This window comes from Salmo trutta, unplaced genomic scaffold (genome assembly GCF_901001165.1).
Source record: "Salmo trutta unplaced genomic scaffold, fSalTru1.1, whole genome shotgun sequence".
Classification (NCBI taxonomy): Eukaryota; Metazoa; Chordata; class Actinopteri; order Salmoniformes; family Salmonidae; genus Salmo; species Salmo trutta.
Window position 1 is genome coordinate 770707 of NW_021823423.1, and position 25859 is coordinate 796565.

At 45.2% G+C, this 25859-nt stretch overlaps 2 protein-coding genes across 2 annotated transcripts in view; one reads left to right on the forward strand and one right to left on the reverse strand.

The window, feature by feature from the left end:
- The first annotated feature begins 9059 nt into the window (after nucleotides 1-9059).
- LOC115190912 (CCN family member 3) lies at nucleotides 9060-13716 on the forward strand. Its single transcript, XM_029748949.1, has 5 exons — nucleotides 9060-9346; nucleotides 9469-9697; nucleotides 10069-10323; nucleotides 11071-11291; nucleotides 13033-13716. The coding sequence occupies exons 1-5, from the start codon at nucleotides 9296-9298 to the stop codon at nucleotides 13324-13326; spliced, it is 1050 nt and encodes a 349-aa protein (XP_029604809.1). The 5' UTR covers nucleotides 9060-9295; the 3' UTR covers nucleotides 13327-13716.
- A 5858-nt stretch (nucleotides 13717-19574) lies between these two features.
- The window catches only part of LOC115190901 (ectonucleotide pyrophosphatase/phosphodiesterase family member 2-like), a 45499-nt gene continuing 39214 nt past the window's right edge, over nucleotides 19575-25859 (reverse strand). Inside the window, exons 24-25 of the mRNA XM_029748929.1 lie at nucleotides 20427-20580; nucleotides 19575-19958 (exon numbers count right to left, since the gene is read on the reverse strand). Coding sequence (XP_029604789.1) covers nucleotides 19788-19958; nucleotides 20427-20580 — 325 coding nt within the window. The 3' untranslated portion in view covers nucleotides 19575-19787. The remainder of the gene's footprint in view (nucleotides 19959-20426; nucleotides 20581-25859) is intronic.

Genomic DNA, 25859 nt, shown 5'->3' on the forward strand with positions numbered 1-25859 from the left:
CATGCGCACAAACACACACACACAGGCACAGTCACACACGCAGACACACACACACACACACACACACACACACACACACACACACACACACACACACACACACCCACACACAGGCACAGTCACACACGCAGACACACGCAGACACACGCAGACACACGCAGACACACACACACACACACACACACACACACACACACACACACACACACACACACAGGCACAGTCACACACGCAGACACAGAACACACACACACACACACACACACACACACACACACACACACACACAGGCACAGTCACACACGCAGACACAGAACACACACACACACACACACACACGCACGCACGCACGCACACACACACACACACACACACACACACACACACACACACACAGGCACAGTCACACACGCAGGCACAGTCACACACGCAGACACACACAGAGTACAGAAACTCAGTGGTCCTCCTGGCGATATACGGGGGGCATCAGCCTCGACCACAAGAAGCTATTTTCTGGGACCTTTAAACTTCATGTGAACCCAGACCATCGCCGGACATGAACCGGACAGAGAACTGTCCAAAATATCCATGCCCTATTGAAACATCTGCTATACTTTAGTTGGCCCATAAAAGCTGAGATGTGTCTATTGTGTATCTTGCAGAAGGGTTCAACAGTGATTAAAATTCCTTACTGGACACATAATGGAAACCAATTGCATGTCCCAAATAGCACCCTATTCCCTATATAGTGCACTGCTTTTGACCAGAGTCGATATGGGCCCTGGTCAAAAGTAGTGCTCAATATAGGGAATATGGTGCGATTTGGGACGCAGGCAATGTAACAGGGATAAGTGCCATTGGGGTTATGTCAAAAGTCTAGAAGCTGAGATGTTAGTTAAACATCAGAAATAACTGATATGTTCACAAGAGAAACAGTTCCACCATAAACCTATTCATTCAAATTATTCAAGTGATTCAACTGGACTTACTTCCTTTGACAGGCACCATCAGCTGCTATTCCAAGTGGTTTTCTTGCAAATGGTTCCCATGAAAACAGCAGACAGCTTGACCCTTCACAAACCGATAATATGAGAAATGGAATAACTGAGTTTCTGGTTATCATTTGAGTAAGGATGGGGGGGAAATCTATACATTAAAGTATCTATGACTTGGGTGGCTGGAGCCTTTGAAAAATGTTCAGGCCTTCCTCTGACACCGCCTGGTATATAGGTCCGGGATGGCAGGGAGCTCAGGCTTCCTCTGACACCGCCTGGTATATAGGTCCGGGATGGCAGGGAGCTCAGGCTTCCTCTGACACCGCCTGGTATATAGGTCCGGGATGGCAGGGAGCTCAAGCTTCCTCTAACATCGCCTGGTATATAGGTCCGGGATGGCAGGAAGCTCAGGCTTCCTCTGACACCGCCTGGTATAGAGGTCCGGGATGGCAGGGAGCTCAGGCTTCCTCTGACACCGCCTGGTATATAGGTCCGGGATGGCAGGGAGCTCAGGCTTCCTCTGACACCGCCTGGTATAGAGGTCCTGGATGGCAGTTAGCTCGGCCCTCCTCTGACACCGCCTGGTATAGAGGTCCTGGATGGCAGGGAGCTCATCCTTGCTCGGACACCGCCTGGTATAGAGGTGGTGTCAGATTCCTGTCATACCTTGTACATAGACTGTTTACAGGGTAAAAAAATCAATGTGTCATTTTGTAATTTGGGTGAACTATCCCTTTAAGTTAGAACTGAAACCATTTTTCAGAGGCAGGGACTGCAAGACTAGTCAGGATCGAGGGAAAGATGAACGGAGCAAAGTACAGAGAGATCCTTGGTGAAAACCTGCTCCAGAGCTCTCTGGAGCTCTGTCAAAGTAACCATCGGGTTCTTGGTCATCTCCCTGACCAAGGCCCTTCTCCCCCCATTGCTCAGTTTGGCCGGGCGGCCAGCTCTAGGAAGAGTCTTGGTGGTTCCAATCTTCTTCCATTTAAGAATGATGGAGGCCACTGTGTTCTTGGGGACCTTCAACGCTGCATTCCCTTTTTCATTATGGGGTATTGTGTGTAGATTGATGAGAAATGTGTTTTTATTCAATCCATTTTAGAATAAGGCTGTAACGTAACAAGATGTGGAAAAAGTGAAGGGGTCTGAATACTTTCCGAATGCACTGGATTTGTCATCCTTATATTTTGCGAATCACACAACTGCAAGGCATAGCTCCAAACTGAGGCAAGACACGTATCGAAGACAAGAGCCGGGAGGGTTAGGGGGAAGGTGTTGTTGGAAATGACTGGTAGATTAAGCCAATTAAGCCAATGCCTATGCACAGGTTTCTCGTGGTCTTTCTATTGGCTAACGAAGGCGTTGGTCCACCAGACTCTTCGTGCATTTGAGCAGAAGTGTCTGGGAACCAGATGACCACTCTGATGACAGAACAGAGGCTGTACAGGCCCTGTTTTAAGATTGACAAGTCCTTGTACAACACCAGCACGTACATCAAGAGGTTGGACTGACATACAGAAGGTTATGGGTTTAAGTCCCTTGACAGGTAGTTATGTGAGATGAAAGATTGATTAGTGGCAATGGGAAGTATTGAAGTCCTGAGAACCTCAAAAACTTCAATGATCTGAGTGTTTCCTTTCAAACTTGTCCCTTGAATTATTCCTCCAACGACATCTGTTCTGTGTTGGAGAAACCAGTGGAGCTCCACTATGTCCCATGTAGGGAGTAGCAGGTATCAACTGGTCCCTCTCCAGAAGCCATTCAGATTTGGGAAAACACTGTCAATTGAACATGAGGAAATGGAGGCTGAATGAAGCAAAACAGTTTTAATAACAGCACTATTGACCTCTTTATCCTTATTAAACTGCTATTAGAATTCAAACCATCGCGTTTGGCAATGAGGCTGCACTGAGCTTCAGACGTTGTATTGACCTCAACCTTGCAGGCCAATAAGTGAGCAGGCCCAAATGTCACAGAAACCGTGACCAGTGTTCTGTCAAACCCACATCATTAGCACTATAATGGTATCCCAGTTACGACTAACTCTGAAACGCATGTTTTCAGATCGCATCAGACAGGCTGTGAAATAGGTTAGGAGTCTGTTCAGCTCTCAGACATTGGTTGGTGTAGTCACACACACACACACACACACACACACACACACACACACACACACACACACACACACACACACACACACACACACACAAAGTTTCATTTTACACACAGTGATACACAGGCAACAGAGACATACAGACCGACAGACATGCAGACAGACACTCCTAGAGGGGTTATGAAATCAGCCATCTATCCTATCCCACTGGGCACAGACATCAATTCAACGTCTATTCCACGTCGGTTTAATGTAACTTCATTGAAATGACATGGAAACAACGTTGATTCAACCAGTGTGTGCCCAGTTGGATCGATGTGATGTCATCTCCCTCGCAGAGAGCAGAGAGGGTACAGAACAGCCTCCAACACTAGCACCTCCCAGACAGGACCGGGTTAGCCTGCCCTGCCCTGTCCTGTCTGCCCTGTCCGTCTGCTGGGCCTTCAGAGGTGCTTAGCAGACGGCAGAAATATTTCACATGTTACACTATGTGCGTAGGTTAGACTTCCTATCACGCTCTCTCGAATTATGCTCTGAATTCGGATGCATAATCTTTATTTTCTTGCCTGAGTGCGATTGGGGAGACAAACATTCAAAAAGGGATTTGGTTGGAAGGGCTGTCACTGAGTTTGATTTCTAGAGACCACAGGATATAATGTTGTATGTGACTGATACACAAATCCACTAGATTTGATATAATGAGAGCAAACTGATTTGGCTCTGGGTTTTTCTGGTACTGTAATTGTAGCTTATTACAGTAGGAAATACAGTAGCTCACCTAAATACATAGGCCTGAGATAGAGACCCTAAACAAATCATAATCTATTTCACTAAGCTATTTTGTTAATTATTCAAGGTTAATTATCCAAGTCAAGGAGTACATAAAATGTTTTAAAAGAATCGCTCTGTTGTTTTGCTAATACATTTTTCTATATTACATCATAGAAAATACAGAAAGGTCAGGCCATCAAAATACAGAAGGACTAGGTCAGGGCATCAACATACAGAGGGACTAGGTCAGGGCATCAACATACAGAAGGACTTAGGTCAGGGCATCAAAATACAGAAGGACTAGGTCAGGGCATCAAAATACAGAAGGGCTTTAATCAGGGCATCAAAATACAGAAGGACTAGGTCAGGGCATCAACATACAGAGGGCTAGAAAATGTATTTTCTATTCTATTTACATTCTCAATTACAATAGAATAATATTTGACATTTCTCCAAGTGTCTCTCCCGGTATGGATGGCTTTGACGTAGAGTTTTCATGGTCTCGCTCCAGAGGAATGCACCAGACCCAGTCAGCAAGCACACAACTGTGAAGTCTGACATTTCTCAACTTCCAGAGCGAACACTATTTGACCAGCAGTGAATCATGTCACTGGCAGCAGCAGAGAGAGCTGCTCTGAATCTCAGGTCATTAATAAGATGCTTTTCAAGCAGCTGCTCTTTCTGGCGGGAGCATGAATAGGGAGATCTGCGTCCCAAATGGCACCCTATTCCATATATATATATATATATATATATATATATATATATATGTGCACTATGTAGGGAATATGGTGCCGTTTGGGACGTAACCTAGGGATAGAAGGATTGGATGCAGCATGCATTGTTTTAGGTGTAGGGGAGGTAGCCGGGATATTTCATTGATTATTATGACCGGTGATAAATGGAGAATGGAAACAGTGTTTCATGGAAAGAATGGGAGGAATGCACAGCTGGACTCCAAAATAGGAATTGAATCAAACCTTAGTGTTATCTGCAGCTGCTGTGAGTTAGCCTATCAAATCTATCCCTGTATTAAAGGGTCAAAATGGAGACGTGGAAAATCAACAGTTTACATATCGACATATCTGAATTATGAATACAAAGCACTAGAGCCCGAATGTGTCGTTTCACCCAAATGATCGTCCGTGTAGTGTATATCAATATATATCAATAATTCCAGCGATAACCGACATATTCGGCGCACGTGACAAATACATTTTGATTTGATTTGATTTTGTTCACTAAATTGGATGAGAAAAGGGAATCTCATGGTGGTCTGAACACTGGGTCATTCTCATGATGTGTTCTTGTTATTATTGTTATTATTGCCATAAAAGAAGAAATCAACCTTTGAAGCGTATTTCTTGGACAATTGTCTCTTTTCGACAGCAATTTCTGAGAACTCAGTGTGGAAAATGTTTCACTTTTTCATTTCCCCAACTGTAAAACAGTATGTCGGCAGATACCTACCTGTATATCGCTACCAGTAAGTTTTGTTCCTTCAAAGATCAGAATCGGACCCCATAAAACATATTGGTCGGCCACTACAAAGCACACTGCACAGCCACCATTCAAAGTACGCTCATCATGCTGACTTATAGGAACACATAGTGTCCCAAATGGCACCCTATTTGCTACATAGTTCACTACTTTTTGACCAAGGCCCATAGGGCCTATAGTGCCAAAAGTAGTGCACTATATAGGGAATAGGGTGCCATTTGGGACACAAAAATGCTAATGAACTCCCCTGAGTCTTACATTACACTACCAAGGTCCTCAGTGACGTCCACACTACACAGCCCAATACTTTTACAACTGGCCAAGTCACCATCTCCAACTGGCCAAATCCCCATCTCCAACTGGCCAAATCCCCATCTCCAACTGGCCAAATCACCATCTCCAACTGGCCAAATCCCCATCTCCAACTGGCCAAATCCCCATCTCCAACTGGCCAAATCACCATCTCCAACTGGCCAAAATACCCATCTCCAACTGGCCAAATCACCATCTCCAACTGGCCAAATCCCCATCTCCAACTGGCCAAATCCCCATCTCCAACTGGCCAAATCCCCATCTCCAACTGGCCAAATCACCATCTCCAACTGGCCAAATCACCATCTCCAACTGGCCAAATCCCCATCTCCAACTGGCCAAATCCCCATCTCCAACTGGCCAAATCCCCATCTCCAACTGGCCAAATCCCCATCTCCAACTGGCCAAATCCCCATCTCCTACTGGCCAAATCCCCATCTCCAACTGCCCAAATCCCCATCTCCGACTGCCCAAATCCCCATCTCCGACTGCCCAAATCACCATCTCCGACTGGCCAAATCACCATCTCCAACTGCCCAAATCCCCATCTCCAACTGGCCAAATCCCCATCTCCAACTGGCCAAATCCCCATCTCCAACTGCCCAAATCACCATCTCCAACTGGCCAAATCACCATCTCCAACTGGCCAAATCACCATCCCCAACTGGACAAATCACCATCTCCAACTGGCCAAAATCCCCATCTCCAACTGGCCAAATCACCATCTCCAACTGGCCAAATCCCCATCTCCAACTGGCCAAATCCCCATCTCCAACTGGCCAAATCCCCATCTCCAACTGGCCAAATCCCCATCTCCAACTGCCCAAATCCCCATCTCCAACTGGCCAAATCCCCATCTCCAACTGGCCAATTCCCCATCTCCAACTGGCCAAATCCCCATCTCCAACTGGCCAAATCCCCATCTCCAACTGGCCAAATCCCCATCTCCAACTGGCCAAATCCCCATCTCCAACTGCCCAAATCCCCATCTCCAACTGCCCAAATCCCCATCTCCAACTGGCCAAAATCCCTGACACAAATCCCAACAGTCTATGTGTCAGACAGAGGGGCGTCTAAAGAACATGCCCAGGCTTAACAACACTGGAAGACACTGGGGTGCTGTTTGAGACTCAGACATGGTATTTTAAAACACTGGCAAACACAGTGGTGATGTCACTCATGTGGGCTGATTCAGCCAGATGCCTCATTTGTCCTACTTCAGGCAGAGGCCCCCACCACACCATAACTTGTTAGATAAAACCCAGATGGAGTAGCCATCTAAGTTTCCCCCTAGATTTGTAATTATGAAGCCAGCAAACGTTCCAAAGAGAAACCTCTTGCCCACTGACTGCTGACTGACATATAAGGGACCACCATCGTGGAAGAGGGGCTTTACTGGTTTATCTATTCTGCAGTCAAACTAGATCGACCAGTGTGATATCTATTCTGCAGTCAAACTAGATCGACTAGTGTGATATCTATTCTGCAGACAAACTAGATCGACCAGTGTGATATCTATTCTGCAGTCAAACTAGATCGACCAGTGTGATATCTATTCCGCAGACAAACTAGATCGACCAGTGTGATATCTATTCTGCAGACAAACTAGATCAACCAGTATGATATCAATTCCGCAGACAAACTAGATCGACTAGTGTGATATCTATTCTGCAGCCAAACTAGATCGACCAGTGTGATATCTATTCTGCAGACAAACTAGATCGACCAGTGTGATATCTATTCTGCAGCCAAACTAGATCGACCAGTGTGATATCTATTCTGCAGACAAACTAGATCGACCAGTGTGATATCTATTCTGCAGCCAAACTAGATCGACCAGTGTGATATCTATTCTGCAGCCAAACTAGATCGATCAGTGTGATATCAATTCTGCAGTCAAACTAGATCGACCAGTGTGATATCAATTCCGCAGTCAAACTAGATCGACCAGTGTGATATCAATTCCGCAGCCAAACTAGATCGACCAGTGTGATATCAATTCTGCAGCCAAACTAGATCGACCAGTGTGATATCAATTCTGTAGTCAAACTAGATCGACTAGTGTGATATCAATTCTGCAGCCAAACTAGATCGACCAGTGTGATATCTTTTCTGCAGCCAAACTAGATCGACCAGTGTGATATCAATTCTGCAGCCAAACTAGATCGACTAGTGTGATATCAATTCTGCAGCCAAACTAGATCGACCAGTGTGATATCTATTCTGCAGCCGAACTAGATCGACCAGTGTGATATCAATTCCGCAGCCAAACTAGATCGACCAGTGTGATATCAATTCCGCAGCCAAACTAGATCGACCAGTGTGATATCAATTCTGCAGCCAAACTAGATCGACCAGTGTGATATCAATTCTGTAGTCAAACTAGATCGACTAGTGTGATATCAATTCTGCAGCCAAACTAGATCGACCAGTGTGATATCTTTTCTGCAGCCAAACTAGATCGACCAGTGTGATATCAATTCTGCAGCCAAACTAGATCGACCAGTGTGATATCAATTCTGCAGTCAAACTAGATCGACCAGTGTGATATCTATTCTGCAGTCAAACTAGATCGACCAGTGTGATATCAATTCCGCAGCCAAACTAGATCGACCAGTGTGATATCAATTCTGCAGCCAAACTAGATCGACCAGTGTGATATCAATTCTGTAGTCAAACTAGATCGACTAGTGTGATATCAATTCTGCAGCCAAACTAGATCGACCAGTGTGATATCAATTCTGCAGCCAAACTAGATCGACCAGTGTGATATCAATTCCGCAGTCAAACTAGATCGACCAGTGTGATATCTATTCTGCAGTCAAACTAGATCGACCAGTGTGATATCAATTCCGCAGTCAAACTAGATCGACCAGTGTGATATCAATTCCGCAGCCAAACTAGATCGACCAGTGTGATATCAATTCCGCAGCCAAACTAGATCGACCAGTGTGATATCAATTCTGCAGCCAAACTAGATCGACCAGTGTGATATCAATTCTGCAGCCAAACTAGATCGACCAGTGTGATATCAATTCCGCAGCCAAACTAGATCGACCAGTGTGATATCTATTCTGCAGTCAAACTAGATCGACCAGTGTGATATCAATTCTGCAGTCAAACTAGAACTATTTTAATTCCAGAGATGTAAAGAGCACAATAATGAAAATCAGGGAACAGAGGAACTAGTTTGAAGTAGGTTCATTTGAATGATCATGAAAAAAAAATATTATTGATATGAATAGCAGCAATAAAACTGTCAAATGAGCTTATGTGTCCTAAATACTAGTAACGTAGCCTTCCTCTGTGTGCGAAGAACTCAGGATCTAACAGGAAAATGTGAGTCTCATCCTGATCCAATCAGATGTCAGAATTCCCAGACTCTACCAGGGCCAGGGGGGTGATCCCTCCATCATCCCCTTCCTCCATCCCTCCTCCTTCCCCTCCTCCATTCCTCCTTCACGCGTCACCGCGTCGTAGACAGGACCGTTATAAATGGCTCTGCACACACTTCTGAAGCACGCCAAAGGGATTTACAGAGCTTCAGCAAGACACAAAGGAGGGAAAATTCTACCAAGAGAAAACTACCTTTCACTGAATCAGGATGTCTAAGCTTGCAGAGAGAACCCTTTTCATTTTCTACATTTCAATACAGGTAAATAAATTCAGTTAACGTTACAGAGTAGGCTCATCCAAACTACATTATGTGAAGAATATGAAAGCAAGGAGCAACAACTTTGATCACATTTGAACACAGTTTTCCCTTTTTTCCCCCAGATTTGCTCCCAGATCTTGGCGCAGGTGTGTCCGACACGGTGCCTATGTCCGCAGGAGCCTCCGATGTGCGTCCCCAGGGTCCAGTTGATTCTGGATGACTGCGCGTGCTGTCTGGTCTGTGCCAGGCAGAAAGGAGAGGTGTGCTCGGAAATAAATCCCTGTGATACACACAGGGGTCTGAACTGCGACTACACGGCCGATGTTCACCAGAGGACAGGTGTCTGTGTCGGTGAGTCATTTGTTAATTATATTGAACAAGTGATGACCTAGTGTAGGTGTCAGAGCGGGGTAGATTCCCTGGCCTTGTCTCAATTGAATTTGTTCAACTCCTGCGTACCTCTCTCCTCTGTCCTCTCTCGCCTTCTTTTGAAAAAGGTCAAAGGTAATCGAAGAGTGGCAGCGGGGACCCCGCCCCTATCTAAGAGCTATTGATGATGATAATGATGATGATGATGATGATGATGATAACAATTTACATTCATTTGAAGACACAAACACTTAAACATATGACATTTTGGATTTTATCCAGATATGAGTATTGGGAATTAAAAATGTTAAATAATGATTTGTGCTTTTCTTGTGTCCTCCTCTCTTCCACAGCTCATGAGGGAGACATCTGCCTGTTGGACGGTTCAGTGTACCAGAACGGGGAGACCTTCTTCCCCAGCTGCAAGTACCAGTGCACCTGCAGGGACGGTCAGATCGCCTGCGTGCCGCGCTGTAACCTGGACGTGATGCTGCCGGGCCCTGACTGCCCTCTACCCAGGAAGGTGGCGGTCCCAGGGGAGTGCTGTGAGAAGTGGGTATGTGACCCCCAACCAGAGGCCAGTGCCCTGGGCAGCTTCGCCATGGCTGGTAAGAACTCAGTCTCTCTGCTCTCAACTCAAATAACTTTTTATTTGTCACATGCGTAGAATACAACAGGTGAAGGTAGACCTTACAGTGAGATGCTTACTTACAAGCCCTTAACACTTATTTTTCTTAAAACGGCATTGTTGGTTAAGTAAAAAAAAAGATAAGTAAAAAATAACAATTAAATAACAAATAATTCTCTAGTGTACTACATAAGGAATAGGGTTCCATGTGGGACGCAGTTTCTCTCTCTACTTCTGACGTGACTGGTACTCTGGTGCAAGCCACAAAGTCAAGAGTCAGATTCTTGCATGCCTCTAGGTTGACCTGGCTGGCTCTGTGTGAAGGGAAATGCTGAATTGCCTCAGAGTACAGAGAGAGACTCACAGAGCAAGTTGACTTATCCCAGGAAGCCTCCGTGTAGACCTCTGTAGCCAAAACATTCCATTTCCTGTTCTCTGGAATGTGATGTACCTTGGATCGTTGTTAATCTGTGATTAATGGACTTCAGGCACATAAAGAATTAGATTCCGATAGAACTGTGAATTGGATTACCTGTATACCGATTATACACCAATGTAGGGGAATCAATTAACCACACAGATCCCAATACCAGCCTAACATAAGTCTCCTCTTATGCACTGTTGTCCAGTAATTCTTATGTTCATCAATCAATCTAGCGTGCATCTGTATTTCCCATGTCACAACATCTGTCTCATACGGTGTGTCCCTCCCTGTCCTTCCGTACAGCCTACAGACAGGAGGAGACAGTGGGGATTGACTCGTGGGACCCCAGTACTAACTGCATAGAGCAGACTACGGAGTGGGGCGCCTGCTCTCGGACCTGTGGCATGGGCATCTCCACCCGGGTCACCAACAAGAACCCCCGCTGTGAGATGGTCAAGCAGACGCGTCTGTGCATCGTCAGGCCCTGCGACAAACAGCAGCTTCAGCAGAAGGATGTTCCTAAGGTAGGCTACTCAACCCACTGTCACTGTACTAATACCATCAGCTTCAGCAGAAGGATGTTGCTAAGGTAGGCTACTCAACCCACTGTCACTGTACTAATACCATCAGCTTCAGCAGAAGGATGTTCCTAAGGTAGGCTACTCAACCCACTGTCACTGTACTAATACCATCAGCTTCAGCAGAAGGATGTTCCTAAGGTAGGCTACTCAACCCACTGTCACTGTACTAATACCATCAGCTTCAGCAGAAGGATGTTGCTAAGGTAGGCTACTCAACCCACTGTCACTGTATTAATACCATCAGCTTCAGCAGAAGGATGTTCCTAAGGTAGGCTACTCAACCCACTGTCACTGTATTAATACCATCAGCTTCAGCAGAAGGATGTTCCTAAGGTAGGCTACTCAACCCACTGTCACTGTATTAATACCATCAGCTTCAGCAGAAGGATGTTCCTAAGGTAGGCTACTCAACCCACTGTCACTGTATTAATACCATCAGCTTCAGCAGAAGGATGTTCCTAAGGTAGGCTACTCAACCCACTGTCACTGTACTAATACCATCAGCTTCAGCAGAAGGATGTTGCTAAGGTAGGCTACTCAACCCACTGTCACTGTACTAATACCATCAGCTTCAGCAGAAGGATGTTCCTAAGGTAGGCTACTCAACCCACTGTCACTGTACTAATACCATCAGCTTCAGCAGAAGGATGTTCCTAAGGTAGGCTACTCAACCCACTGTCACTGTACTAATACCATCAGCTTCAGCAGAAGGATGTTGCTAAGGTAGGCTACTCAACCCACTGTCACTGTATTAATACCATCAGCTTCAGCAGAAGGATGTTCCTAAGGTAGGCTACTCAACCCACTGTCACTGTATTAATACCATCAGCTTCAGCAGAAGGATGTTCCTAAGGTAGGCTACTCAACCCACTGTCACTGTATTAATACCATCAGCTTCAGCAGAAGGATGTTCCTAAGGTAGGCTACTCAACCCACTGTCACTGTATTAATACCATCAGCTTCAGCAGAAGGATGTTCCTAAGGTAGGCTACTCAACCCACTGTCACTGTACTAATACCATCAGCTTCAGCAGAAGGATGTTCCTAAGGTAGGCTACTCAACCCACTGTCACTGTATTAATACCATCAGCTTCAGCAGAAGGATGTTCCTAAGGTAGGCTACTCAACCCACTGTCACTGTACTAATACCATCAGCTTCAGCAGAAGGATGTTCCTAAGGTAGGCTACTCAACCCACTGTCACTGTATTAATACCATCAGCTTCAGCAGAAGGATGTTCCTAAGGTAGGCTACTCAACCCACTGTCACTGTATTAATACCATCAGCTTCAGCAGAAGGATGTTCCTAAGGTAGGCTACTCAACCCACTGTCACTGTATTAATACCATCAGCTTCAGCAGAAGGATGTTCCTAAGGTAGGCTACTCAACCCACTGTCACTGTACTAATACCATCAGCTTCAGCAGAAGGATGTTCCTAAGGTAGGCTACTCAACCCACTGTCACTGTACTAATACCATCAGCTTCAGCAGAAGGATGTTCCTAAGGTAGGCTAGAATAGAAGTTCAAGAATAGAAGTTCAAGTTCAGTTTGGTTTTTTTGCCATTCGGACCAAATGCATTGCAAATCTTCCGACTAACAAAACTCACAAGAGCTCTGACAAAATACATGAAAGAAGTATTTCAGTGTTTCACCAACTGCCAATCATTTCCTCCTCTAAATCCTCAGAGAGGAAGCAAGTGCCTGAGGATGAAGAAGGCGGTGAAACCCATCCGGTTCAGCTATAAGAACTGCACCAGCGTCCTGACCTACAAGCCCCGGTACTGTGGTGTGTGTACGGACGGGCGCTGCTGCACCCCCCACAGCACCGAGACAGCGCAGGTGGACTTCCAGTGTGCTCAGGGTAAAGCCATCAAGAAAGCTGTGATGTTCATCAACACCTGCGCCTGCCACTACCACTGTCCCAGAGACAACGCTGTGTATCAGCCGTCAGACCTGGTCTACAGCGGTTACAGGTTATAACACTGTCCCAGAGACAACGCTGTGTATCAGCCATCAGACCTGGTCTACAGCGGTTACAGGTTATAACACTGTCTCAGAGACAACGCTGTGTATCAGCCATCAGACCCGGTCTACAGCGGTTACAGGTTATAACACTGTCCCAGAGACAACGCTGTGTATCAGCCATCAGACCCGGTCTACAGCGGTTACAGGTTATAACACTGTCCCAGAGACAACGCTGTGTATCAGCCATCAGACCTGGTCTACAGCGGTTATAGGTTATAACACTGTCCCAGACACAACGCTGTGTATCAGCCATCAGACCTGGTCTACAGCGGTTACAGGTTATAACACTGTCCCAGAGACAACGCTGTGTATCAGCCGTCAGACCTGGTCTACAGCGGTTACAGGTTATAACACTGTCCCAGAGACAACGCTGTGTATCAGCCGTCAGACCTGGTCTACAGCGGTTACAGGTTATAACACTGTCACATAGACAACGCTGTAGTCAGGTGACTCTATACGTTCATGACTCTAAATGTTCTTGACAACATATCCCTGAAGGTGTATGGTTGGTCTCAGGAGGCAGAATCTCAATTGCATACTTATCGCATCCTCTCTCCTCACCTCCTTCTCAAAACCCCTTTCATGAGAAAGCCAGATGTCCCTCCCCTCTGACATTCTTTCCCAATGGGTTTTGAGAAGGAGGCGAGGAGAGAGGGCGCGAGGAGAGAGGGCGCGAGGGGAGAGGAGAGAGGGCGCGAGGAGAGAGGGCGCGAGGAGAGAGGAGAGAGGGCGCGAGGAGAGAGGGTGCGAGGAGAGAGGAGAGAGGAGAGAGGACGCGAGGAGTATGTAATTGAGATTCTCACAGTCAGCACTTAGCTACCTTTACAGAATGGATGAGCATGCTTTCTGCATCTGATAGAACTGGAAACGTTGTGCTTTAGTGTATCACAACGACAGAGTTTTCCTTTTCTGCTTACTGCAAACGGCCTCAGTGATCATACACAGCTCCTGGGTCAGTTTTAGACAGCCTCTGACTCAAACGGTCTCAGTGATCATACACAGCTCCTGGGTCAGTTTTAGACAGCCTCTGACTCAAACGGTCTCAGTGATCATACACAGCTCCTGGGTCAGTTTTAGACAGCCTCTGACTCAAACTGCCTCAGTGATCATACACAGTTCCTGGGTCAGTTTTAGACAGCCTCTGACTCAAACTGCCTCAGTGATCATACACAGCTCCTGGGTCAGTTTTAGACAGCCTCTGACTGTCCCAGAGGTATTTCCGAAATAGCGGTTAGTCTACCTACAATCGTTTCAAGTGCAATGTATGCACGTCCAACAGTTTTCCAGCTGCACGTCACAAACAAATGTCACATGAAAGCAACACCTGCTCACTGTTGTATTTGTTCTGGTGAAAACCTGTGTTTCTATTCCCCTCATTCCACTGACCTTTGACCTTTTAGATGTTTGCAGACTCTTGCCCTCTCCCAGGCTCTCCAGTCAACCTGGTCTTGGCCCACACAACAGTCATGTCGACAGCCAGGTCAAAGGTTGTTCTCATAATGTACTGCCGCTTTCTACAGCCAGCCTGTAAGTCTCCGCTCTTGGACCTCTAGCCCCGCCCCGTACACTTCAGACCTGGGTGAAATACATGTGTCAAATACTTGAGATGATTTAACTTGACCAGTGTGCAGGCTGTGGGTTGAGTTGGCAATTTATGAGACTATTCCATTGGTTCCATTGTACAGGGCAAGCTAAGTCAAGTGCACCTCCAAAGTCTTTGGCATATATATGTCACCCAGTTCTGATATACTGTCATTGACTGCAATGCAATGTAGATTTTCCTAAAACAGGATGTTAATTTTCTACTCCTCTATGGTCTCCTCCAAAGGCTTGTATCCAGTAGTCTCTTGTAGAAAGATACAAGTTGTGTAAATACTTTACTGTATAGTTGGCGCGAGCGTGTATTAAATACACAGTGTCTGTATGTCTTTATAAACCAAATGTAAATATGAATTCTATATAGTGTCTGTATGTCTTTGTAAACCAAATGTAAATATGAATTCTATATTGTGTCTGTATGTCTTTGTAAACCAAATGTAAATATGAATTCTATATTGTGTCTGTACGTCTACTCTGGTTGTGTTTTGCCCAGCCTTTTCGGTCATTATAATAATACTGTACTTACTCATGATTTGATATTAAATATGTATATTTTATATAACTTCTGATTTGTTTCTCTTTATTCCAACCATCATGATATACTGTGTAGATAGGTTGATGTACATTAAATTGACCTAAAACTGAAAAACACAAGAATGGCACAACACCTTTCATATAAGGTTAATGCATAGTTTAGTGACAACCCCGTCGAATGAATGCGACATAACATGCTTTATGACTATTAGAGACCATGGTGCGTTCTAACTTCCAACACTCGCTTCTTTTACAAGTCAGTGAAGTTACTGAACGCTCAAAGCTCTCCCAGAACTGGTGCATAAAACCACGACACAGCAAACAGCGACACCTTGTGGGATATTTAACAAGTGCAGGAAAGAAAAAGGAAACATGACCTGTATTGTTATTCTTATCCAGAGTAAAAGTTAGCCATGACCATAACTGCAGAGTCCCAGAGTCCCTAATTGGAAAAGTACAGCACGTCACACTTCAGCTCCAATAGAAGCGTCGCGTCAATGTGACGTTCTACCTGCTACACACAGCACGTTGATTTGGGAGCGGAGAATAGCAGAGGGGAAGAGCGTCTTTATTCTGTTTTCCCCTACTGCACTGTACCGTATTCATCTATTATTCGTAAGTACAGTAGCTGTTGGCCCAGTTTTCCGCATGTACTCATGAAATTGTTGCTAGTGTTGTTCTAAATGATACCCAGATTACACAAGTTGCTCTTGTTTACATTGTGAACATAGGTAGTCAGTGTAGCTAGTTAACAGTAGTAGCTTCTTGACTTCATAAATCTTAGTAAAATAACCAGTGTTGTAGAGCCGAGGCCAAATGCACCCAAAATGTACTTTATTTCAATTCACAAGATAGAATTAACATGCGCGTCAACCATCAAGAATTGACTCTCTGTGATGATTGCGTTTGGACGCTGCCGTTGCCCGCAACACGGGCAGTGAAACAGCTTTCATTTCAAAGGAAGCATTTCTCCAATGGCTGATTGCAATGCTGGACGCCCAATGGCTATAGTGTAGCAGGTCCATTAGTATGAGTGACCGTTCATAAACAAAGACAAATCGGGTCTTATTCCCTATATAATCCCTATGGGCCCTGGTCAAAAGTATGCACCATGGCTGCGTTTACACAGGCAGCCTAATTCTGATTTTTTTTTACACTAATTCTTCTTTTGACCAATCAGATCACCTCTGAAAATGATCTGATGTGATTGTTTGAAAGACCAAATAGTGGGGTAAAAATATCAGAATTGAGCTGCCTGTGTAAACGAAGCCTATGTAGAGAATAGGTTACCATTCAGGACGTACAGTACACAGCCTATGTAGAGAATAGGTTACCATTCAGGACGTACAGTACACAGCCTATGTAGTGAATAGGTTACCATTCAGGACGTACAGTACACAGCCTATGTAGAGAATAGGTTACCATTCAGGACGTACAGTACACAGCCTATGTAGAGAATAGGTTACCATTCAGGACGTACAGTACACAGCCTATGTAGAGAATAGGTTACCATTCAGGACGTACAGTACACAGCCTATGTAGTGAATAGGTTACCATTCAGGACGTACAGTACACAGCCTATGTAGAGAATAGGTTACCATTCAGGACGTACAGTACACAGCCTATGTAGTGAATAGGTTACCATTCAGGACGTACAGTACACAGCCTATGTAGTGAATAGGTTACCATTCAGGACGTACAGTACACAGCCTATGTAGAGAATAGGTTACCATTCAGGACGTACAGTACACAGCCTATGTAGTGAATAGGTTACCATTCAGGACGTACAGTACACAGCCTATGTAGTGAATAGGTTACCATTCAGGACGTACAGTACACAGCCTATGTAGAGAATAGGTTACCATTCAGGACGTACAGTACACAGCCTATGTAGTGAATAGGTTACCATTCAGGACGTACAGTACACAGCCTATGTAGTGAATAGGTTACCATTCAGGACGTACAGTACACAGCCTATGTAGAGAATAGGTTACCATTCAGGACGTACAGTACACAGCCTATGTAGTGAATAGGTTACCATTCAGGACGTACAGTACACAGCCTATGTAGTGAATAGGTTACCATTCAGGACGTACAGTACACAGCCTATGTAGTGAATAGGTTACCATTCAGGACGTACAGTACACAGCCTATGTAGAGAATAGGTTACCATTCAGGACGTACAGTACACAGCCTATGTAGAGAATAGGTTACCATTCAGGATGTACAGTACACAGCCTATGTAGAGAATAGGTTACCATTCAGGACGTACAGTACACAGCCTATGTAGAGAATAGGTTACCATTCAGGACGTACAGTACACAGCCTATGTAGAGAATAGGTTACCATTCAGGACGTACGGTACACAGCCTATGTAGAGAATAGGTTACCATTCAGGACGTACGGTACACAGCCTATGTAGAGAATAGGTTACCATTCAGGACGTACGGTACACAGCCTATGTAGAGAATAGGTTACCATTCAGGACGTACAGTACACAACCTATGTAGAGAATAGGTTACCATTCAGGACGTACAGTACACAGCCTATGTAGAGAATAGGTTACCATTCAGGACGTACAGTACACACCTATGTAGAGAATAGGTTACCATTCAGGACGTACAGTACACAGCCTATGTAGAGAATAGGTTACCATTCAGGACGTACAGTACACAGGGTGTCCAGTCATTCACAGGCAGCCAGCTGGTAAAATACATTTTCTCTTGTCTCTGCACTGAGATAAATTAGTGAGAAAACTACAGTATATCATCACTGTAGTGTTGAGACAGACTGGTGTTTGCAGTGTAATCAGATTCAAACCTTTATTGTACGTCCACTGAGATTAGCAGGTTTGAGTCAGACCAGATGCACTTCCTAGATTTCATCCTTGGAAGAATGTTCTAGGTAGGCATTTCTGTAGTGTGTAGACTACAAGTTAAAAGCCTGTCAGTATCTCTTGCCATTAAAATAAAAAAAGTAACCTTTATTTAACTAGGCAAGGCAGTTAATAGCAAATTCTTATTTACAATCACGGCCGGTTGTAATACATACAGCCTGGATTCGAACCAGGGTTTCTGTAATGACACCTCTAGCACTGAGATGCAGTGCCTCAGACCGCTGTGTCACTCGGGAACCCATTAGAGCCCGTCACTAAACCCATTTAAACCCATTTCTTACTGAAATGAAATCTCCCAACGACAGGAACATTAGAGCCCGTCACTAAACACATTTAAACACATTTCTTACTGAAATGAAATCTCCCAACGACAGGAACATTAGAGCCCGTCACTAAACCCATTTAAACCCATTTCTTACTGAAATGAAATCTCCCAACGACAGGAACATTAGAGCCCGTCACTAAACCCATTTCTTACTGAAATGAAATCTCCCAACGACAGGAACATTAGAGTCCGTCACTAAACACATTTCTTACTGAAATGAAATCTCCCAACGACAGGAACAGGCTCTATTGATTGACTCATTTTGTTGGCATTAAATCAAACCAACAATGCTGAGCAGCAATGACCTCTGACCTTGCTGCCAACTTCCCCGTTACACCGCAATGACAGACGAGGTAGTACAAAAAGGTTTATTGGATTAAAACATTAGGCATAAATAAGTTGATCACACAGATGTCCGGTACATATTGAAAAGGATATCATTATTATTGTTCACAGTACAGACAGAGCTTATTATTATTAACACAGTACTCTCAGCCATCACCAGCAAGACATTCATCACAAACACCACATTATCAATACAAGTAACAACAAATAAGGAAATTCAATTCATGCTTGTTAATCATCAAAAAAAAACTAAAAAAAGGGACAGGAAATGTGTTACATTACAGAGGAACAGAACAGCCATGAATAAACATTTAGAATAACACGTGAAAAAACTAAACACGACATATTCAAAAATATACACTAGACCATCGGAGCTGTGGTGGACACAGGAGAGGGTAGGTAGACAGGAGAGGGTAGGCAGACAGGAGAGGGTAGACAGACAGGAGAGGGTAGACAGACAGGAGAGGGTAGGTAGACAGGAGAGGGTAGGCAGACAGGAGAGGGTAGACAGACAGGAGAGGGTAGGCAGACAGGAGAGGGTAGGCAGACAGGAGAGGGTAGGTAGACAGGAGAGGGTAGGCAGACAGGAGAGGGTAGGTAGACAGGAGAGGGTAGGCAGACAGGAGAGGGTAGGCAGACAGGAGAGGGTAGACAGACAGGAGAGGGTAGACAGACAGGAGAGGGTAGACAGACAGGAGAGGGTAGGTGGACAGTGGTTTAGATCTCACTCTCATACGTGTGCATGTGAGTCTTCAGTGAGAGGATTTCAGGGTAACTCCGGCTAGTCCGGCGGTAGAAGTCCAGGCCCGTGAGGATCTCTACGTCTCGGACCCGGGCCGTGTGCAGCTTCATCAGATCCTCCACCCACTTAGACTCCTCCTCAGAGCTCTGGGGGGACGAAGACAACATCACACAACGTCATGATGCTCTGAGATCTCAATTCAAGGGGCTTTATTGGCATGGGAAGCATATGTTTACATTGCCAAAGCAAGTGAAATAGATATACAAAAGTGAAATAATCAAATGAACAGTAAACATTACAAGTTTCAAAGGAATAGACACGTTTCAAATGTCATATGTCTATATACAGTGTAACAATGTGCAAATAAATAAACATAAATATGGGTTGTATTTACAATGGTGTTTATTCTTCACTGGTTGCCCTTTTCTTGTCTCTGTCTTTCTCTCACAATTTCTTTCTCTCTCTGTGTGTGTGTGTGTGTGTGTGTGTGTGTGTGTGTGTGTGTGTGGCAATAGCACCCTATTCCCTTCACAATACACTACCTTTGATCAGAGCCCTATGAAGTACACTATATCGGTGTTAGGGCGCCATTTTGCACGTAGCCAGGGACTCACATTGCAGCTCTCGTCGTTGTCTGAGCGGTGTGGTAGGATGAAGGCAGAGCTGCTAAGAGGTCCAGAACAGATATCCTCAGCCTGGGTGAAGTCCAGACAACTGGTTATCACACAGTAGTAGTGGGTTGGGATGGGCCCTGAACCACTTCCATACCTGTAGACAAATACATGTGAAGATCACCAAAGGAGGTTGAATATTTGTTCATGGTAGACTGTATGTAGCCAGAGGACAGTCAGTAACTACACTGCTCCAAAAAATAAAGGGAACACTAAAATAACACATCCTAGATCTGAATGAAAGAAATAATCTTATTAAATACTTTTTTCTTTACATAGTTGAATGTGGAGACAACAAAATCACACAAAAATAATCAATGGAAATCTAATTTATCCACCCATGGAGGTCTGGATTTGGAGTCACACTCAAAATTAAAGTGGAAAACCACACTACAGGCTGATCCAACTTTGATGTAATGTCCTTAAAACAAGTCAAAATGAGGCTCAGTAGTGTGTGTGGCCTCCACGTGCCTGTATGACCTCCCTACAATGCCTGGGCATGCTCCTGATGAGGTGGCGGATGGTCTCCTGAGGGATCTCCTCCCAGACCTGGACTAAAGCATCCGCCAACTCCTGAAGGTGGTAAATGACCTTTTAATGACGTCAGACCGAGGCTCTGCATCTGTCCTCGTGCTCCTAGATCTTAGTGCCGCTTTTGATACCATCGATCACCACATTCTTTTGGAGAGATTGGAAACCCAAATTGGTCTACATGGACAAGTTCTGGCCTGGTTTAGATCTTATCTGTCGGAAAGATATCAGTTTGTCTCTGTGAATGGTTCGTCCTCTGACAAATCAATTGTAAATTTCGGTGTTCCTCAAGGTTCCGTTCTAGGACCACTATTGTTTTCACTATATATTTTACCTCTTGGGGATGTCATTCGAAAACATAATGTTAAATTTCACTGCTATGCGGACGACACACAGCTGTACATTTCAATGAAACATGGTGAAGCCCCAAAATTGCCCTCGCTAGAAGCCTGTGTTTCAGACATAAGGAAGTGGATGGCTGCAAATTTTCTACTTTTAAACTCGGACAAAACAGAGATGCTTGTCCTAGGTCCCAAGAAACAAAGAGATCTTCTGTTGAATCTGACAATTAATCTGGATGGTTGTACAGTCGTCTCAAATAAAACTGTGAAGGACCTCGGCGTTACTCTGGACCCTGATCTCTCTTTTGAAGAACATATCAAGACTGCTTCAAGGACAGCTTTTTTCCATCTACGTAACATTGCAAAAATCAGAAACTTTCTGTCCAAAAATGACGCAGAAAAATTAATCCATGCTTTTGTTACTTCTAGGCTCGACTACTGCAATGCTCTACTTTCCGGCTACCCGGATAAAGCACTAAACAAACTTCAGTTAGTGCTAAATACGGCTGCTAGAATCCTGACTAGAACCAAAAAATTTGATCATATTACTCCAGTGCTAGCTTCCCTACACTGGCTTCCTGTTAAGGCAAGGGCTGATTTCAAGGTTTTACTGCTAACCTACAAAGCATTACATGGGCTTGCTCCTACCTATCTTTCCGATTTGGTCCTGCCGTACATACCTACACGTACGCTACGGTCACAAGACGCAGGCCTCCTAATTGTCCCTAGAATTTCTAAGCAAACGGCTGGAGGTAGGGCTTTCTCCTATAGAGCTCCATTTTTATGGAATGGTCTGCCTACCCATGTGAGAGACGCAGACTCAGTCTCAACCTTTAAGTCTTTACTGAAGACTTATCTCTTCAGTAGGTCCTATGATTAAGTATAGTCTGGCCCAGGAGTGTGAAGGTGAACGGAAAGGCTGGAGCAACGAACCGCCCTTGCTGTCTCTGCCTTGTCGGTTCCCCTCTTCCCACTGGGATTCTCTGCCTCTAACCCTTTTACAGGGGCTGAGTCACTGACTTACTGGTGTTCTTCCATGCCGTCCATGGGAGGGGTGCGTCACTTGAGTAGGTTGAGCCACTGACGTGGTCTTCCTGTCTGGGTTGGCGCCCCCCCCTTGGGTTGTGCCGTGGCAGACATCTTTGTGGGCTATACTCGGCCTTGTCTTCGGACGGTAAGTTGGTGGTTGTAGATATCCCTCTAGTGGTGTGGGGGCTGTGCTTTGGCAAAGTGGGTGGGGTTATATCCTGCCTGTTTGGCCCTGTCCGGGGGTATCATCGGATGGGGCCACAGTGTCTTCTGATCCCTCCTGTCTCAGCCTCCAGTATTTAAGCTGCAGTAGTTTATGTGTCGGGGGGCTAGGGTCAGTCTGTTACATCTGGAGTATTCTCTTGTCTTATCCAGTGTCCTGTGTGAATGTAAATATGCTCTCTCTAATTCTCTCTTTCTTTCTCTCTTTCTCTCGGAGGACCTGAGCCCTAGGACTACCTGGCATGATGACTCCTTGCTGTCCCCAGTCCACCTGGCCATGCTGCTGCTCCAGTTTCAACTGTTCTGCCTGCGGCTACGGAACCCTGACCTGTTCACCGGACGTGCTTGTTGCACCCTCGACAATTACTATGATTATTATTATTTGACCATGCTGGTCATTTACGAACATTTTAACATCTTGACCATGTTCTGTTATAATATCCACCCGGCACAGCCAGAAGAGGACTGGCCACCCCTCATAGCCTGGTTCCTCTCTAGGTTTCTTCCTAGGTTTTTGGCCTTTCTCAGGAGTTTTTCCTAGGGAGTTTTTCCCAGCCACCGTGCTTCTTTCACATGCATTGCTTGCTGTTTGGGGTTTTAGGCTGGGTTTCTGTACAGCACTTTGAGATTTCAGCTGATGTACGAAGGGCTATATAAATAAATTTGATTTGATTTGATTTGATTTGGACAGTCTGTGGTGCAACGTGGCGTTGGTGGATGGAGCGAGACATGATGTCCCAGATGTGCACAATTGGATTCAGGTCTGGGGAACGGGCGGGCCAGTCCATAGCATCAATGCCTTCCTCTTGCAGGAACTGCTGACACACTCCAGCCACATGAGGTCTAGCATTGTCTTGCATTAGGAGGAACCCAGGGCCAACCGCACCAGCATATGGTCTCACAAGGGGTCTGAGGATCTCATCTCGGTACCTAATGGCAGTCAGGCTACCTCTGGCGAGCACATGGAGGGCTGTGCGGCCCCCCAAATAAATGCCACCCCACACCATGACTGACCCACCGCCAAACCGGTCATGCTGGAGGATGTTGCAGGCAGCAGAACGTTCTCCACGGCGTCTCCAGACTCTGTCACATGTGCTCAGTGTGAACCTGCTTTCATCTGTGAAGAGCACAGGGCGCCAGTGGAGAATTTGCCAATCTTGGTGTTCTCTGGCAAATGCCAAACGTCCTGCACGGTGTTGGGCTGTAAGCACAACCCCCACCTGTGGACGTCGGGCCCTCATACCACCCTCATGGAGTCTGTTTCTGACCGTTTGAGCAGACACATGCACATTTGTGGCCTGTTGGAGGTCATTTTGCAGGGCTCTGGCAGTGCTCCTCCTGCTCCTCCTTGCACAAAGGCGGAGGTAGCGGTCCTGCTGCTGGGTTGTTGCCCTCCTACGGCCTCCTTCACGTCTCCTGATGTACTGGCCTGTCTCCTGGTAGCGCCTCCATGCTCTGGACACTACGCTGACAGACACAGCAAACCTTCTTGCCACAGCTCGCATTGATGTGCCATCCTGGATGAGCTGCACTACCTGAGCCACTTGTGTGGGTTGTAGACTCCGTCTCATGCTACCACTAGAGTGAAAGCACCGCCAGCATTCAAAAGTGACCAAAACATCAGCCAGGAAGCATAGGAACTGAGAAGTGGTCTGTGGTCCCCACCTGCAGAACCAATCCTTTATTGGGGGTGTCTTGCTAATTGCCTATAATTTCCACCTGTTGTCTATTTCATTTGCACAACAGCATGTGAAATGTATTGTCAATCAGTGTTGCTTCCTAAGTGGACAGTTTGATTTCACAGAAGTGTGATTGACTTGGAGTTACATTGTGTTGTTTAAGTGTTCCCTTTATTTTTTTGAGCAGTGTATGAGACAGCATAGTCCCACAGACAGAGAACACACATTCAATCACATAAAGGCTCTATGTGAGGTTCAGTGACATTATGACGATGACGATTGAATAGAGACAGAAGTACAGACATTTGTAACAACAGATTTTAGCCACTAGGTGGCCCTACAACTACATGTTGCTGGATCGTTTCCATGACAACACACTTTATTTGCCTCTTTTTGATGAATGAGTAAAATACGAAATACAGTATTGGCCTTGTGCAGGAAAGGAAATACAGTATTGGCCTTGTGCAGGAAAGGAAATACAGTATTGGCCTTGTGCAGGAAAGGAAATACAGTATTGGCCTTGTGCAGGAAAGGAAATACAGTATTGGCCTTGTGCAGGAAAGGAAATACAGTATTGGCCTTGTGCAGGAAAGGAAATACAGTATTGGCCTTGTGCAGGAAAGGAAATACAGTATTGGCCTTGTGCAGGAAAGGAAATACACTATTGGCCTTGTGCAGGAAAGGAAATACAGTATTGGCCTTGTGCAGGAAAGGAAATACAGTATTGGCCTTGTGCAGGAAAGGAAATACAGTATTGGCCTTGTGCAGGAAAGGAAATACAGTATTGGCCTTGTGCAGGAAAGGAAATACAGTATTGGCATTTGCAGGAAAGGAAAGAGAAATGACTGTTCCAAATAATCCTGATGCAAAACGAGGTTGGGTCTGACTTCCCATTGAGAAGTACAGTCGTGGCCAAAAGTTTTGAGAATGACAGAAATATTAATTTCCACAAAGTTTGCTGCTTCAGTGTCTTTAGATATTTTTGTCAGATGTTACTATGGAATACTGAAGTATAATTACAAGCATTTCATAAGTGTCAAAGGCTTTTATTGACAATTACATGAAGTTGATGGAAAGAGTCAATATTTGCAGTGTTGACCCTTCTTTTTCAAGACCTCTGCAATCCTCCCTGGCATGCTGTCAATTAACTTCTGGGCCTCATCCTGACTGATGGCAGCCCATTCTTGCATAATCAATGCTTGGAGTTTGTCAGAATGTGTGGGTTTTTGTTTGTCCACCTGCCTCTTGAGGATTGACCACAAGTTCTCAATGTGATTAAGGTCTGGGGAGTTTCCTGGCCATGGACCCAAAATATCGATGTTTTGTTCCCCGAGCCACTTAGTTATCACTTTTGCCTTATGGCAAGGTGCTCCATCATGCTGGAAAAGGCATTGTTTGTCACCAAACTGTTCCTGGATGGTTGGGAGAAGTTGCTCTCAGAGGATGTGTAGGTACCATTCTTTGTTCATGGCTGTGTTCTTAGGCAAAATTGTGAGTGAGCCCACTCCCTTGGCTGAGAAGCAACCCCACACATGAATGGTCTCAGGATGCTTTACTGTTGGCATGACACAGGA

What these genes read in the sequence shown, in the direction of transcription:
- LOC115190912 (XM_029748949.1), top strand. Translation starts at nt 9,296, where the DNA reads ATGTCTAAGCTTGCAGAGAGAACCCTTTTCATTTTCTACATTTCAATA. An exon ending in GGGCAGCTTCGCCATGGCTG is followed by an intron (nt 10,324 to 11,070) that starts GTAAGAACTCAG and finishes CCTTCCGTACAG; the next exon opens with CCTACAGACAGGAGGAGACA. An exon ending in AGCAGAAGGATGTTCCTAAG is followed by an intron (nt 11,292 to 13,032) that starts GTAGGCTACTCA and finishes CTAAATCCTCAG; the next exon opens with AGAGGAAGCAAGTGCCTGAG.